The 15,550-nt window shown below is 51.7% G+C and overlaps 8 protein-coding genes across 8 annotated transcripts; 4 read left to right on the top strand and 4 right to left on the bottom strand.

Annotated features, from left to right (window-relative positions):
- Positions 1-84: 84 nt before the first annotated feature.
- Positions 85-1,605, bottom strand: P153DRAFT_368347 (uncharacterized protein). Its single transcript, XM_033668491.1, has 4 exons — positions 1,465-1,605; positions 1,311-1,417; positions 360-1,263; positions 85-311 (listed from the first exon to the last, which is right to left on the bottom strand). Exons 1-4 carry the CDS (start codon positions 1,553-1,555, stop codon positions 175-177), a joined length of 1,239 nt encoding a protein of 412 aa, XP_033522187.1. The 5' UTR covers positions 1,556-1,605; the 3' UTR covers positions 85-174.
- A 112-nt stretch (positions 1,606-1,717) lies between these two features.
- P153DRAFT_344164 (3-oxoacyl-reductase) lies at positions 1,718-3,454 on the top strand. The gene is made up of 3 exons (XM_033666041.1): positions 1,718-2,271; positions 2,323-2,618; positions 2,686-3,454. The coding sequence occupies exons 1-3, from the start codon at positions 2,111-2,113 to the stop codon at positions 3,126-3,128; spliced, it is 900 nt and encodes a 299-aa protein (XP_033522186.1). The 5' UTR covers positions 1,718-2,110; the 3' UTR covers positions 3,129-3,454.
- Positions 3,455-4,511: 1,057 nt separating this feature from the next.
- P153DRAFT_295195 (MFS general substrate transporter) lies at positions 4,512-6,185 on the bottom strand (the record flags this gene model as incomplete). Its single annotated transcript, XM_033664011.1, has 4 exons — positions 4,512-5,365; positions 5,416-5,561; positions 5,612-5,988; positions 6,036-6,185. The coding sequence occupies 4 exons, from the start codon at positions 6,183-6,185 to the stop codon at positions 4,512-4,514; spliced, it is 1,527 nt and encodes a 508-aa protein (XP_033522185.1).
- Positions 6,186-6,211: 26 nt separating this feature from the next.
- P153DRAFT_55635 (uncharacterized protein) lies at positions 6,212-6,953 on the bottom strand. The gene has a single exon (XM_033673279.1). The coding sequence runs from the start codon at positions 6,826-6,828 to the stop codon at positions 6,457-6,459; it is 372 nt and encodes a 123-aa protein (XP_033522184.1). The 5' UTR covers positions 6,829-6,953; the 3' UTR covers positions 6,212-6,456.
- Positions 6,954-7,078: 125 nt separating this feature from the next.
- Positions 7,079-7,555, top strand: P153DRAFT_358632 (uncharacterized protein; the record flags this gene model as incomplete). The annotated part of the gene is made up of 1 exon (XM_033666819.1): positions 7,079-7,555. The coding sequence occupies one exon, from the start codon at positions 7,079-7,081 to the stop codon at positions 7,553-7,555; it is 477 nt and encodes a 158-aa protein (XP_033522183.1).
- A 1,153-nt stretch (positions 7,556-8,708) lies between these two features.
- On the bottom strand, positions 8,709-11,343 carry P153DRAFT_368340 (DNase I-like protein). The gene is made up of 4 exons (XM_033668490.1): positions 10,244-11,343; positions 9,822-10,193; positions 9,239-9,705; positions 8,709-9,107 (listed from the first exon to the last, which is right to left on the bottom strand). Exons 1-4 carry the CDS (start codon positions 10,902-10,904, stop codon positions 8,787-8,789), a joined length of 1,821 nt encoding a protein of 606 aa, XP_033522182.1. The 5' UTR covers positions 10,905-11,343; the 3' UTR covers positions 8,709-8,786.
- An 801-nt stretch (positions 11,344-12,144) lies between these two features.
- Positions 12,145-13,233, top strand: P153DRAFT_387524 (uncharacterized protein; the record flags this gene model as incomplete). Its single annotated transcript, XM_033670658.1, has 1 exon — positions 12,145-13,233. One exon carries the CDS (start codon positions 12,145-12,147, stop codon positions 13,231-13,233), a length of 1,089 nt encoding a protein of 362 aa, XP_033522181.1.
- Positions 13,234-14,207: 974 nt separating this feature from the next.
- P153DRAFT_368339 (uncharacterized protein) lies at positions 14,208-14,825 on the top strand. The gene has a single exon (XM_033668489.1). It carries the CDS (start codon positions 14,278-14,280, stop codon positions 14,773-14,775), a length of 498 nt encoding a protein of 165 aa, XP_033522180.1. The 5' UTR covers positions 14,208-14,277; the 3' UTR covers positions 14,776-14,825.
- Positions 14,826-15,550: the final 725 nt, after the last annotated feature.

Genomic DNA, 15,550 nt, shown 5'->3' with positions numbered 1-15,550 from the left:
GCTCGTGCAGCATACCCCGGACATTCACATGCTTCTAAACTCAGGACATACCATACGCAAGAAAATGGTTTCTATTCTGAAGATTCCGGGTATCTAGGTCTGTGGATCGATAAATGAACTTATCTAAGTACCTCACATCCTCGCATCATAAATACATCCATGTCCACCCCTACTTCAAAAGCTGTCATCCAGGTCGACCTGGCGTCGGACCACGCTCGGGCTATCATCTTCCATCCCATCTGTCGTATCCGTGAAGTCCTTCCCAGCTGTCATCAGCAAGTCGTCCACAATGCGCTTACTGGCCTCACGAGCTGTCCATCATTAGCGTCCATCCGTGAATCAAGGCCACATGCACTTACCAGGCGTCTGCAACAACTTGCTCTGCGGAATATGAAACTGAATCGTCTTCGGCGGGCTGATCTCCAACTCATACTCCTCGTCTTCTTCGCTGTCGTCAAACACCCCTCCCGTTCTGTTCACACTCAAAGGCGCCCTGCCCTTCGCCGGCGTCTGCACGCTAATCCCTGGTGTTCGCGGCGCTTTGACGGGCGAGAAGATATCAGCGCGAAGTTGCGGTGCAGGTGATGAGGGCGGCGACGAATCCACCGCCCAGTCGGGAAGGTTTGCAGTGGCTCCACGAGGCGTGGGAGCGCCATAGCGTGATGTGCTGGGCGTGAAGGCGCCAGTGGGCTTGTACTTTCTCGGGCTGATAAGGGGTGTTGCTTGGACACGGTATGTCTTGTCCAGAACGCGATGCAGGAGGGGATCCTGGTTCAGGTGTGATTTCTTGCCTGTAGTAGGCTGGTGGAAGGGCGACGAGTCGAAGCCACTCATGTCTGGAAGTGCTTGGTTCTTCCCCGGTGTGACGGGGTCAAGCCTTGGTGTCTTTGAGACGTCCAAGGCGCCGTCGTATTCTTGCTTCAGTGTTTCGTAGGGAGAAGATAGCCCGGCGAACTGAGGTTCCTCCTCTTCTTCGCTGTCTTCGTCCAGGAGGTTTTTGCCCTTTCTGCCCGACGGCGGGCCTCCCGGTGTGCTGTGCCCGAGGGAGGGCGAGTCGAGTGTCATAGTGTCGTCTAGATCGGCTTGTGAAGAGGGAGCTCTTTGCGGTGTCGCCGATGTGCCTTCCTCGTCGTCTGCTTCTTCCGTCTCATCGTACGTCTCAGACTGCTGCGTGTCCTCTTGCGCGACGGACTCGTCCTGGTCAGGCGCCTCGTAGCCAGACAGCGAGACGTTCGCGCTGGCTTCGAAGAACTGCTTCCAGAACTAGCAAAGTCAGCATGCTTCTCCCCCAGCTTGGACGAGGCACACACCTTGGAGCCCTCCCACACAGCTTCAGAGTGCTTTCCATACTGTTCGACAATCGGCAGGATGCCCGTCGTCACGATGCGGTGCGCGCGGCTGAAGTTGTGGTCGATTTCTGCTGCTGTCAGTCGCCGTGGTGGGGCATGGTGCGAGTTTGTTTACCTTGCAGCGTCAGCGTGATGGACTGCTCCAGCTTCTCCAGTTCTTCGGTGAGCGACAGATTGCGCTGTGGCGCCATGCTTTGGCGAGACATGGTGTTTGGTGAGCGACGTCTACGTTGCGTTTGTTGTTGATTTCGCGACGCGCCTTGGACATGGACATGAGATGGATCGCGAAAGCGGTCTAGCGGGACCCCCGAAGCTTCCCCGCCGTGACCTTCACCCCTTCAGCTCTGCATCCCTTGTTCTTGTCGCCAGCATTCTTGTCCGAAAAGTGGATTGGTGTTCGGGATTGGTTTATGTGTAAGATACGGGATGATCTCGCATCGTTCTCGTAAGTAACCACAGCATATCATGCACGATAATATCACACCTCCATGGACAGACGTCATCTTCCGGGCCTCTTACACCCGATGAGCATCCAAAGGAACAGGGCTGAGCTGCGTTAACAAGAGGGGTTAATGCATACTCCGCATATTCGGGAATATGAGCCTACTGACGATCACCAACTGTGGAGATCTGGGGTAGGTACATATGAACTCAATACCGCTACATCTCTGCCTCTCAATTCTTAGTTCCTGTGTACTGTCCTGAATTTCTGTCGTGTCTACCTGAACGTGTTATAGCTGTCTTTCAATCCCTAAATCACCATGTCGTTTCGTCTACCAGCGAGAACCTTATGGCAAGCTTCGCCAAAACTCACGTCTTTACCTCCCCTCTCAACCCAAGCAGCACGATGGTCACGCAACTACGCAGCCCCAAAAAGCGAGCAAAGTAGAACAGCAATCGTGACAGGTTCATCACGGGGAATGTAAACCATCACTTCTCCTTTTCCCCATCAACTTGACCTGACCACCAACAGCGGCAAAGCCATAGCCCTCCGCCTAGCTCAAGACGGCTACGATGTCTGCATAAACGACATCCAAGCCAACAAATCCGGCTGCGATGAGGTCGTAAAAGAGATCCAGAGCCTCGGCCGCAAAGCCTTCGCCTTCACCGCCGACGTCTCAAAGCTGAACGAAGTACAAGACCTAGTCCAAGCCTCCGTCTCCGAACTCGGGCCCCTAAACACCATGGTCGCCAACGCCGGCATCGCACAAGTAAAAGCCCTGCTAGATCTAACCGAGCAAGACCTCAAGCGCATGTTCGAGATAAACGGTATGTGTACCGCCCGTCTCCGCTCAAACATGTTTATCTATCTACCTGGTTCTGACACACGATGCAGTGTATGGAGTATACAACTGCTACGCCACCGCGGCCCGACAAATGATCTCTCAAAACACACCCGGCAAGATCCTAGGCGCAGCCTCCATCGCCGCATTCCGGCCCTTCACCATGCTCTCACACTACAGCGCCTCAAAATTCGCCGTACGCGGCTTCACCCAGGCCTTTGCTATAGAAATGGCCGAGCACAAGATCACCGTGAATGCATACGCGCCGGGCATCGTCGGCACGGCTATGTGGGATTTGATCGACGAGAAGCTGGGGGAGCGGACGGGCGCGAAGAAGGGCGATATGATTAAGAAGTATACTAGTGAGATGATTGCGCTGGGGCGGACGAGTGTGCCTGAGGATGTTAGTTCTACGGTGAGCTTTTTGGCGAGTAGGGATAGTGATTATATGACTGGGCAGACTATTGTTATTGATGGCGGGATTCAGTTTACGTAGGTTTTTCTCGCTTTCTGCGGGGTGTAGGGAGGGATGGACATCAATAATACCCACAAGCACTACTCGGATTCCTAGCATCACTCCGTACCTGCTTATCATCTTGGTGCATCTGTCATTCCAAACTGAATTCTGCGCTCTGTCAGTACATGTCACTCCTGCATTTACAAAATCCTCTCGCCCCACGAATCCGGGAGAAAACCTTCCATCCCTCCCCTCCGTCAGTCAAAATCTCAGTGCAGAAAAATCTTCCAGCAGCTACACACCTACATCTATAATTAACGTGAAAGCCTCATACTTACAGCATTGGCAGTATGCGCCTAACATGCACTTCCGCAGAATCTATTGCATGGTTTTAGCGCTCTAAGAAGCCCTGAAGAACGTAACTTGACTGAGAATCTCCCTCGATACGGGTAGGAAGCTTTACCCCGACGGGACGAAGATGCATTACGATGACGTTTTAGCTCGCGGGGAACAGAGCGGAGTGCGGTGGTGTGATATAGATTTGCAGCGGGGAGATTGGATGGGCGGGGAGCAGTTGCGTCGTTCCGTCATGGGTGGTATGGATGGCTGGTGGGGTGAGTGAGAGGGCAGATGTGTTGTCCCAGATTTACTCAGTTCTTGATCCTTCGTTCACTGTGCGAGTATATTGTCCGTGTTTCTCTTGCGGAGGGACTGCAGACTGAGTCGTCGCATGTCTGGGTACGTCGTTCTCTTTCTCTGCTTCGGTCGCCTGGCCATCCACAAGAACACCTTTGGCTTATACGTCATCCTTCATCTTCTTCTTCGACGCGTCGTCCAAGCCGTTGTCTGATTTGCGCAGTGATGATCAAAAGTGGGTTGCTCTTTCCGGGGATCCTGGGGCGTCGTTCATCGCCTCCTCGACTCGAACTTCTTTCCATCGGATCACGAACAGCTCGGAACTCGCGGATACATGATTGCCATCGCTCTTGGTATTGATGTCGCTGCCTATGCTCACTTTTGCTTGGGCTTTCGTCAACACATCACAATCACAGTTGTGGGGCACACACCGAGCGCTGCCGGGCGAGCGGAATGCATGACTCGCTCAGCCTCGCACACACCCCGAGGTTACCAAGGAAAAACATATCGCATACAACATGAATGCCACAGCCGGACTAGGAATAAACATCAAGAGACGGCGAACTGCAATTAACAAGAGGTGGAATTGTTCACTGGGGCAATGATACTGTTCATGTGCGAGAGAGAATCTTTATACGACCTCTATGGCCCAGCTGCTAACTATCATCGCAGGAATGCCAACCCCTTCGGTATCCAATGTCCTCGAGATATATATTCGGAAACGAAGCAAAAACATGGGTATTGAAGCACTGCCCCATAAGTGGCGAACAGAAAATCGACAACGAATTATGTTGTGTAGATGAAGTCGGGACGAACATCGCCGAGCAGCTCGATCTCCTCCTCGGTCTTACCCTCAATCAGGTAGTCCCGCTTGCCTGCCAACCTGAGCTTGTTCTCGCGCTGGAGCATGAAGTGCTGGGCAACGCTACCGCCGAACAGGAAGAAAAACTGGTAGGCGAGCACAATGCCGTGACCGGTGCGGTAATGCGGCTTCTCCTTGGGGTTGTAGATGTTGGATGACACGACACCGTTCATGTTGCCCCAGCCGACGACTACACCGACCATGACACCGCGCTTCAGGGAACCCTCGAAGTTGTTGGACGCCCAGGTCAGCGTGTTGGAGACAGTTGGGTAGATGCCGACAGCGCCCAGGAAGGTACCCGCGTACTGGATGTGCACGTTGGAAGAAGCGAGGAGCATAGCGAATCCGACGCATCCAATCAGAGAAATGACCATGTTGCAGTAGCCACGCCACTTTGTTCGATCGGCGACGTATCCAACGAGGACAGTCATGGTGGCTGCGACCGCGTAGGGAGGGACGGACAGAAGTTGGGCCTTGGTTCCTGTGTAGCCCATACCGAGAAGAATGGTGGGCAGGAAGAGCGAGAAGCAGTACAACGGGCAGAGGCAGCCCATGTAGATGACGGCGTACAACCAGGTCTTCCAGTCCCTGAGGGCATCGAAAACGTTCTTCTTCTCAATGTGTCCGACAGCAGCCTTTGCTTGACCGTCATGACGGAGACGACGCATGGCTCGCAGCTTCTCGTCAGGAGTCAAGAATCGGGCTGTCTCGGGGAAGTCGAACACCATCCACCAGCAGAAAATACCAACGCCGACGGTCATGAGACCCTCGATGATGACTGGAGTCGTTAGCAGGGCACACGAGTGAGCTGTTTCGGTGAATACGTACAGATCCAGCGCCATCCCTGGTAGCCACCGACGCCATCCATCTGAGTGATGGCTGCAGCCAAAAGACCACCGAAACTTCCTGCCAGAGCGGCGGCAGAGAAGAAGAGCGCAGCGCGGAATCCTAGCTCAGTGCGCTTGTACCAGCAACTGTGCCAATGTCAGCAATTGCAAAGCCAGCCCGGGATGTGGAAACTTACGAGAGATAGTAGTTGACACCGGGGAACAATCCAGCCTCCGCAATACCGAGGAACCAACGGCATGCCAGCAAGCCAGATTGGTTCTTGACGAGACCCATGAGTGTCATGATGACACCCCAAGCCAAGATGATGCCAGTAAAGAAGACTCGTGGGGAGTACTTCTTGATCAGGATGTTGGTAAGTGGCTCGAAACCAGCGTAAGACACGAAGAAGATGGTCAAGGCATCATTGTAGTCGCGACCTGTCATGCCGATGTCTTTCTCCATATGCGCCACACGAGCGTTGCCGATGTTGGTTCTGTCCAGGAAAGAGAGGAGGTACAAGAGAGAGAGCCATGGGATCAGCCACCTATCCATCTTCCATACAAGAGCCTTGTCCTACGAAGGATCAGTGTCATGATGATAAAAGCAAGGGATGGTCGTACCAGCTTTGCGCGCTCCTCAGCGGATTTGCCAACATCTGGGTCGGGAAGGTCATCGTAACCGGGCGCACTGTTGCCAGAGCTGATATCGCTGTGGTAGACGGCACCCTTCTCGCTCACGTCGAGATTGGCATGAGGCTCTACGGTATGCATGTCTGTTGTCTTTTGGGTGACCATGGTGTTGACTGGAGACACAGGATAGAAGTCTGACGAAGAGCGCTCAAAGGGGCAGGCCGGGGTATCTTATACGTACTCACACTCGCATGCGCCCAGTGAAAGTGAGCCAGGCCTGGGGTGCGGCTTAGTGCAACCTCCCCATGGGGACGGTTAGAAGGGACGAGACCAAGTGGATTATGCTAAACTCCGCTGACCGGGGCGTGGCGGAACACGCCCGGAAAGTGCTCCTACGATTTGAGAAAGGGTTTTAGTGGTCCGTACTACATTGCCCTTGCGATTGTCTAATCTGTCTTACGGTAGCTCGCATGCATACCGGATTCCTGTTCGTCCTGTGTAACCGCCTCACCATCCCACGATCTTGAGTTGCAGTGTCAGCCTCCTCAAGACACCTCTGACAGATGCTTCTATACGGCTCCTCCGCGGCGCTTCCGCCAACATTTGTCCTTTCTCCTGCCAGAAATTTCTCCACATCACGGGCAAACACACGCATTGGGAAAGTACTGCGTTCCAGAACTGCCGGAATGGCGCAGAGGAGAGGACTAGGCATTCGCCGTTGTGTCCAAACACGAACTGCCAAAAACGCCCGCCAAGCCTTGGCACAAGATTGGAATGTAGCCATCTGCACCTGCGGACGGGGATCGTTGGATAGCTGTATTCAGCCGGCAAAACCGCATCGCCATTGTGCGCCCCTTCGATGCCAATAGTGTAAAACGATGCTTCTTCTCGACATCTTGCGGCATGGTGTTGAAATCGAGCAGCGGACTATTGAAACATTGACTTCATGGGGAATGCTTAGCATCCCCGCATTTCGGATCGTGGAGCAGACGGTGTGTGCTTAGCCTCCCGCCGTCTCCCCCGCATTCAATATCATGGAGGCCCCACGAACGCTCGGCTCGCACTGCCTCGACATGAAATCAAATGATCATGCAGCTTACGGCCGCTCCGACATTCGTACATATCGAAGGTGTTCCGGGCAGATGGAGGATTCCTCTCCGCGACCGCCGGTTGTTGGCGCCAATTCACACCCCCCTGGCGACGCACAGGAGAGGCGCATCCGTTACGCCGAAATCCCTGCCCAACGTGCCCAGTCTTGCACTGAGTCGCAGCGGGATTTCGATTCGAAATCACAATGGTGTTCCACGCCGCCCAAGACCTGGATCGCGGATCACGGATGGGCATGTGTGGCCAACGCCTCTTTGCCGATCGTCCAGGCCTCGGTTTATTACTGCGCAAGCAATGATTTGGCAGCATTTGGTCGGGTAATGCACACCATTACAACACGATACCAGACTATGTCTTCACTTCAGAGGACAGCGCAGCAATCGAAATTACTATGCAGGACATGAGCAGGACAATACGCTCGCTGCTTACGCACATGCAACTGCGCCGCACGGGCGTTCAGATTCCGTCCAATAAACAGGGTGCCCTGCTGTCAGCTCGGGTTGGTCTCTATTCACGACGTTCTGAAAACGAGACAGACGGCAAGCGTAACGGTCAATACCAAGCAAACTGCAGTGTCATGTCGCTTGACCACGTTAAATCTTATTTATACGTACACCTGCGGGCAGTTGCATGAGGACGCAAGGACCCGCGCTCAGGCACATACGAGGCCATATATATCCCTTTCTTTCTGTGAAACACTTCCAATCAGGTCAGGTTTGTATCATCGAAGAAATGAGAAACGATGGTCAACATGTGAAGTGTCATTGCGCCCCCAGCCGCTGCGGCATCAAACCATTCTTGGTGTTGCCAGACAAACAGATAGACATGCACGAGAACATGAGGTAGATAGCATTTCTTTCATTCCCCCGTTTCTAGTCGTCTCGTTTCGTGTCACTCTATCTTATCGTTGCTCGGCATGTACAGTATAGGTAGGTACACTGCCTCCGATGCCCCACTAGTCATTGAACCACCACAGCGGTACCTTTATGCCCCTGTCTGTAGGAACTTGGCACCGTTGTTGAGATACTGTTGAGCCATCAGTTGATATTGGCAGCATATCATGCAGGATACATGACACGAGCTGGTGTATATCATGTGCATCTTATAACTGACACACTGAAGTCGTTGCAGGGTAAACTCCCACTTTTAGTGGCTACCTACCCGCCTACATGAAGCTCTTCTAAGCGGATCGACGCTGTCGTGGCTGGTCCCGACGACCGACTACCACCTTCTTATCGGGTTACCTACTCATGTAGGACGGTCATCTGGGATGTACTACCATTGTGACTATTTACACTCTCCACTCTCCTGCTGTTTTGGCGGCATCAACGTTATCGCTCGGCTCTATGCATGGCTATCAAAAGATAAGCATACTCACACAGACATGATATACCATATTTAAGTTTATGTACTATGCGCCTTGGTACACGTTGTTTCTTATCACTGCCCTCGTCCTCTTTGGATATATAATGACAGATGACATCTGGCAGCGGGCCATGCGCGTGCAACGTATACCTCATTTCACTCTTCAATACACTTGCACATCATTTCGTTTTGTCATCCTTTCTTTATTTGCTTCAATTCATCAATATGTCGTCATTTCTACGCATCGTCCCTACACTCTCTACACTCTCTTTACGCACAAACATTCATACGTGCTACCGACGGATCGTGGTCGCTGATCTGCGCGCTGTACTCCACCCACGAGTTGATGTGGATGTGTTCGTACTTGGGAGATCGTTTCGCGATCGCATCCGACACAAACATGTGATCGAGCTCCTGTGCGCTCATGTCGAACAGGTAGGTGTATCGCTCCTTCTTCTCGATGCCAGCCGCGGCGTCCATATCTTTCAGCCCGGAGATGGACTGGAACTGTGTGAGCGGGTTCACGAAGGTGAACTCGTTGAAGTCGCCCGCCGTGATGACCTTGGCGTTCTTGTCTTGCGCCAGAATGTCCTGAGAACTGTTAGCCTGGGTCTTATTTCCGTGTGCCACGTTAGAAGACGTATGCGGGAGCATAGCTTGAGGAAACCATCTAGGTTGCCTGCGCCTTGCTAGCTTGGGATGTTGGGTCACTGGCGACTTACCTTGATGAAGTTGGCCGTTAGTGTCGCCTGTGCGAGTCTGTCCTCCACGCCACCGTTCACAGGAGGGCGCGCGTCGCCCTCGATCGAACTGCTACCACCCTTCGATCCGAAATGCACGTTGACAGTGAAGAAAGTGTCAAGCGTGTTCTTCTTGCCAATCACCTGCCATTGTGCGACGAGCGCCTTGCGGCTAGCCCTCCAAGCTGCGTTCGCAGGGTCGATACGACCGGGGTTAAGGCTCAGAGCAGGTCCAGCAACGACTGATGTCGCGTCGGTGGAGCTTCCTGGGTTGGGCTTGAAGAGGCGGATGAGAGAAGGCTTGTACAGGTAAGCTGTTCGGATGTTTCCACCCGGCTGGCCGCCATCCTGGTCATCAACGGGCGCGATGTCAGTGAAGGTGTAGTTGGGTCCTCCGGCAGCGGAGATGGCAGCGGTAAGGGTGCTCAGGGTCAAATTGGCGGACACAACTGCACAATGTTAGCATGGTGCAAGCAATCGGCGTGACGAAACGTCTTGTGGCACGAGAGTACTCCCAAGTGCAAGATAGGGTACAGTGCAAGGCTTCTGGAAACTTGTTACTTACCCGCATCATTTGTGGGGCCATTGTTATCCTGAATTTCTTGTACGAAGATCAGGTCCGGGCTGTTCATATAGTTCACAATGTGGCTGGCAATGGAAGGCAGGTGAGCAGAGGTGGGTGCCAGGTTTTCGACGTTGTACGCGCCAAAAGTGACCCCGTCGCACTTGCCGTTTGATTCGAGCTTGGTTGGGTTGGGCAACGCGGGCTTCTGGACACTAGTGACCTTGATGGCGGTCGTGGGCAGGATCTGATAGAAACCGAATGCGTATGTGACGATGCCGGTAATCTCGGCAAGGTCGTCACCCATGCGAGTGTTGGTGGGGTTCTTGGTACCGTCGAGAGGAGTACCGACTTGGATGGCCTCCGGGTTCGCGTCTACGACTGTCAGTCGACTTCACAGCCTTCACTCAATCGACTTGGCTCACCTTTCTCGGTCATGGTCAGTCCATCGTGGTCGTTGTGACCAGTGACCTTCCAGTCTCCAGCAATCCACGTATCGCCATACGTATTCGGCTTTGTGAGCGCTGTAGGCTTCTTTACAGTGACCAGCTCGCCGCACAAGCTCTCCCAGAAGTCCATTCCATACTTCTTAGGCTCCAACGCTGGATTCGCAACACTGACTAGCGACTGGTTGTTCGGTACCGCGAAAACATCTCCGCCGTCAAGGCTGCTGAACTGCTCGGTTGGCGGGCTTGATGTATCCTTCCCAATGACCAGCGGCGTCACTTTGTTCCCACCGCTAATCTTATTTTCCAACACTGGATTTGAGAGCTCGGTCAAGTAGAGATAGTCCTTGGACGACCGGTACTCGACTACCCTTCCGCCCACGGAGATCGCGTCGCCAACAGTCAAGTTCGCGCCGAACGTACGACCGAAGACGTACAGAGACTCTGAAGTGCGCGCATCACGGTCGGGCGTCGTGGAGCGGATCCATAGCCCATTGGGACCCTTCGCGGTAATGACACCAGTTACGCTGGTCACATTTTGGCCGCTGAGAGGAGACAAAAACTTGGGCCCGTTGATCTCGGCGATGGTGGTTGCTGAGGCAAAAGCCGCGGAGGCGAGGAGACAAAAGAGCGTCGCCATTGCAAGTCGTGATGTAACGAAAGTCGAGAGCGAAGATAAATCTCTACCGTCTATCGATCAATTACACGCGGATCTGCGAGCTCTTATACAAGGTCCTCTCATGACGATGCCCAGAGTCTTGCCTAGATACCCCATCTTCATCCACACCATTCGGTGTCACTACGCTTGCCCTGTTCCTGGCCTGTCGACCGTCCATAGTTCGTTTTGGCTCACCACTCCAGGATGCGACGTGGATATCGGAGGCGCGACTGTTGCTTATTCTACTCATTGGGCGGATGCACGCGCCACAACACCGAGAGCGCTAGACGAAGACGGCTTAGACCTTGACGAATGGGGAAGGTGCGTGTTGATTGGCCGGGATGCGGAGATTGAACGGTGGGCGCCGAGAAATTTAAGGTTCTTTCCTATCAACCACATCGCGAAGATAATACACGTGTGCTGAAAAGGGGACGGGACGTTTCGTATCGTTGTGGCGGTGGCAGAGGGGCGATGGGGAAAGGGGACGTGTGGTTCTCGGATAGATCCAATGAACGGGATGCATGTGGGCTCCGGGACGGCAAAGACGGGAGATATATGAGCTGAATCTAGATGTGTGGAAACTGAGCTATCATTGGGAACAGATATGTGATCCCTTGAACATATGTGTCACCGATGACCGTCGGGCCAGCTCTCTTACTTCTCGACTAGACATCAACTGATTTAACATACTTTCTTCGAAAGGCATTGAGCTACTGTGCTGGATTGACATGTTTCAGATACCTGAAGTGTCTCGTCGCACACGGCCAATGCCAAGAATTGAATATGCACTGCTCTGCCTTACCTTCTCAAGCTGGCAAGGGTCGTCTTTATGTTTATTACATAACATCACTTCCATGTTGGTCTGACGGATTTTGGTTCGGCCTTCTTGAAGAAGCATTCACCCAGTCAGTGTACAGGAGTCGTTGGGATTGTTGCCAGCAACCGTTTCTTATTTTGCGCTTTTCAATTCTCGTTTGGATTCGTGGTGTTTACATTGCGTGTTTGTATATCGTCAGTTATATTGACAACCCGTTTGTCCATCGCCAATCGCATTTCTCAGGTGTTATTCATATGAGTTGTTCGTTCCAACAGCATGGTTTTTGTTAACACATGGCGGCGAACACATGAGATGTTCGAGGTATAAGTAGTTTTTTTCTTTATAATCTCAATTGGCATCTCTTCAACAAAATCAACTCAAGATCGACAATCTAAAATTTACACCATGCCTCTCAAGACCAACATCAGCAGTGATGAGGATCGTCCAGAATCTGGACAGGATAGATCTCGATCTCGGTCTAGACAGAGACACTACCATTGGAATGACACTTTGAATGAAGAGCGCGGTAGCAAGTACAAGCGGGATACCAAAGCCAGAGAGCATCCAAAGCCTGAACAAAGTCACCCGAGGGCGCAGGATTTGTCTTCATCTCGATCCAGAGAGAAGCTCTACGTATACTACGATAATTCCTCCGATCTCGATAGCGAAATCAATGATCAGGAGTGTGGAGCTTGGAGCCAATCTCCTACGCACGCTCAGGCTGATAACGGCAACGAGGAACGTCAACAGGTCGAAGTTGTAGATTTGACTTATGAGAGCAACGAGAATCGTCAAGGACTAGTTGACAATAGCAAGCACAACGACCGTTCGTGGCATCGTCGGGACAGAGATGGAGTGTATGTCCAGCCTGTAGGCGATGAGGAGAGGGTAGAGGTTCCTGAGCATGTGTACAATACTGCTCAGTTGGAGACTGAAGCTGGGAACCAGCAAGGCCGTCCGACTCGAGTTCAGCTTCCGCTGGGTACTGGTCAGCCACAGACTAGATACTATGAGTTTGCCAGCCCGATTCCCATCCAAGCACCAGCCCAATTCGTCGCTCATCAGCCATTACAATGTTTGCTGGGATCTTCTCAGGAAAGTCAGATGCATCATGAACAGCGTAGTAGGGGTAACCGAGAGAGGTTGTTTGTGGACCTTGAGAGAGATCACCAGCATCATATGAGACACATAGCTGCCTCGCAAAGTCAATCTTGTGGACAGCACCATCATGCGTACCCTTCGCAATTTTTACAAATGAACGCCGAGCCCAGACACAACTCACAGAGGAGGGTATATAGAGATCCACGTACGGCTTCTGCAAATTGGCTAGCTAGCACCGTCTCTGGTCCTGTAGCTAGTAGGCCAGATACGGTGGGGACAACAGCCACCGTCCCAGAGTTGTTGCACGACGTTTTGGCCAGACTGAGGGTTATGGAAGAAGACATGGATTTTCTCCAGCGACGTGATGCTTCAAGTCACCAACGCCAATTCTAGTGCAAACCAGTCTAACCGATGTCATGCGAGGTAGTAGAAAGAGAAAGGTGCAGTGAGATGGTAATACGGACATTCATTTACAATCTCCTAGCCTCGTCTCGTTCGTTTTATGGTGCGTTTGTCTGTCACTGGGGTACACGTCACAATGAAAACGGTTGTTATAAATGCTTCCCCCAGATTGTAAATTTCATCCTTAACATTGCAATCGAAAATCCCAGCATCGCCATCTCTGTGGTATTATAGCCATGTCATCCTCTCAAATTTCCACTGTTTCTCCGTTCCTGTCACTCTATGCGCATACTCATCATGACCCGCGAGTAGCAGCAAGAGCATCGTACATTTTTGAGCAAGATCCGTACGACTGGGAGTACATGTTCACGTCGCTGATGGAAGACATGTGGAATATGAAAGAACATATGAGACGTACCAGGGCCCAGTGGGAAGAAGAAAGGACGTGCTTGTGGGGAAAGACGAAGGGGCGTGGAGATACATCCTGCGACGCGTGAACCATAGCCTGGGATATGATGAGTCCAGCGTCGGTACCACGTATCTTTTGTGTTCTTTAACAATCCTCCTCTCTATGGCTGACTTGTTTACAAGTCAGTCATTGGTGAGTCGTAAATGCTTTGGCAGATGGATGTCAAATCATTAGTGAACTAGCATGATGGAGACAGCGTGATTGTACTGTCCATGGATCTCTGTTCATAGGTGTAAACACAATCAGCTTCTGGGTGCGTAATGTGCTCATGCCAATCGACTCTCTGTATTTTCTTGAGGATGTGAATCTTCACTAGCTGCGTCTTGAATCTACCAAATGCAATAAAGGGATCCATGCATATCTATGTTTGCGTCTGCCCTGTCCCGTGACACTGCAAGTTGATTGTGAGTCACGTAGCGGCAGGCAATCAATCGGCGCATTGACACATGGAATGATCACACTCTTTAGTTCCGTGATTATCACGTCAATCAAGACTCAGACAAACGAAGTGCTATAAACTTCACTTCTAGCTGGTAGTATTCGCTGCTGTATCCTCGCACTTCACGATGCCAGACTTGAGTACTATTCAGGAGCCCTCAGATAAAGGGCTGGAACCCGATGAAGACCAAGACACAATAACTGTGGCCATGAATTTCTTGCTCAAAGATCGCCACAAAGCTCATGAAGCATACTTCTCTAACGCAGCGGAACAAGCCAGCCCCCTCCAGGAGACTTACTCCCAGTCATCCTATCAACCCACCCAAGGTATCGGACCAATGGAGAAGACGATGTTTCGACAAATCAAATCAGACGCAGTAACTACGGGCATGTTACACCATATTGGTGATATTCGAGACTTGAAAGAGTGGCTTGCAGTTTGGAATGCAAGATTGGATGATGTCTCTGGGTGTGAGCCATCGCCGAGGAATGTTATGGAGTGGTTACAGCACGTGAAGTTGCAGATGGTGGATGTAATTATGGGTCTGAAGAGGCCCCAGGAGGCGGATCGCAAATTCTTGAGAGAGTGGGAGGAGATCAAAAGGATGGGTGGAAGGGAAACGTAAGCAAGGAGAGAGAACGTTCATGTTTGATGAGAACAAATTACTAGGTCGTCATATTTGAGTGTATACAGTTTGAGTGTGCTCTCACGCGACTGTCATTTGAGATAGTCTGGAGATTCACTATCTTTGTTGCACCTTGTTTTTTGGATCATAAAACTGTGGAGCATCTACAGACTGCAAATTGAAAACTTATCATGTGCCTCAACAACTTGCTGCCATCCCTGACCAACAGACGTCAATGCTAGTAAGATGACCTTGTGATCGGACTCCATATACTCGAATCCCGTTTAACTAATGTACTTGGAAGTCTCGAACCTGCTGGTTTTTGGTTGCACTCTGCTTGACTGTCTACCGTACAACACTTCTCTTTTCTTCCTTCACACAGACACTCGAGAAAGAACCTAGTCTCACAGACCCTAGGATCAGGGCTTTACGTAATTATTCATTTTTTATCTGTGGCTGGCGTCGTTCAGAGCCGTGTCGAATCCTCCTCAACTCATAACACCTAATAAGACCTTGGGACTTGTGTGCTACGGCGATCTGTATGACAAATATCGTAATCCCATGGCCAGCAATGAAGCGTCGCCAGATGGTAAACTTTGCTCACCCGAACAGAAGACACGGCAGTTCAGTTTTACACATAAGCTCAACAGTTCGACACACAAAATGATGAAGCTTGTCGAGATCGACGATTTCCTCGCTTCTTGCAAATCGGATGCCGAAAACAAAGTCTCAACTCTGCGCGAGTGTGTGACATCGTGGGATACTTAAGTCAGTG

This window comes from Dothidotthia symphoricarpi (genome assembly GCF_010015815.1).
Source record: "Dothidotthia symphoricarpi CBS 119687 unplaced genomic scaffold P153scaffold_14, whole genome shotgun sequence".
NCBI classification, from domain to species: domain Eukaryota; kingdom Fungi; phylum Ascomycota; class Dothideomycetes; order Pleosporales; family Dothidotthiaceae; genus Dothidotthia; species Dothidotthia symphoricarpi.
The sequence above is the reverse complement of the archived record's forward strand: the minus strand, read 5'-3'. Positions and strand labels throughout refer to the sequence as shown.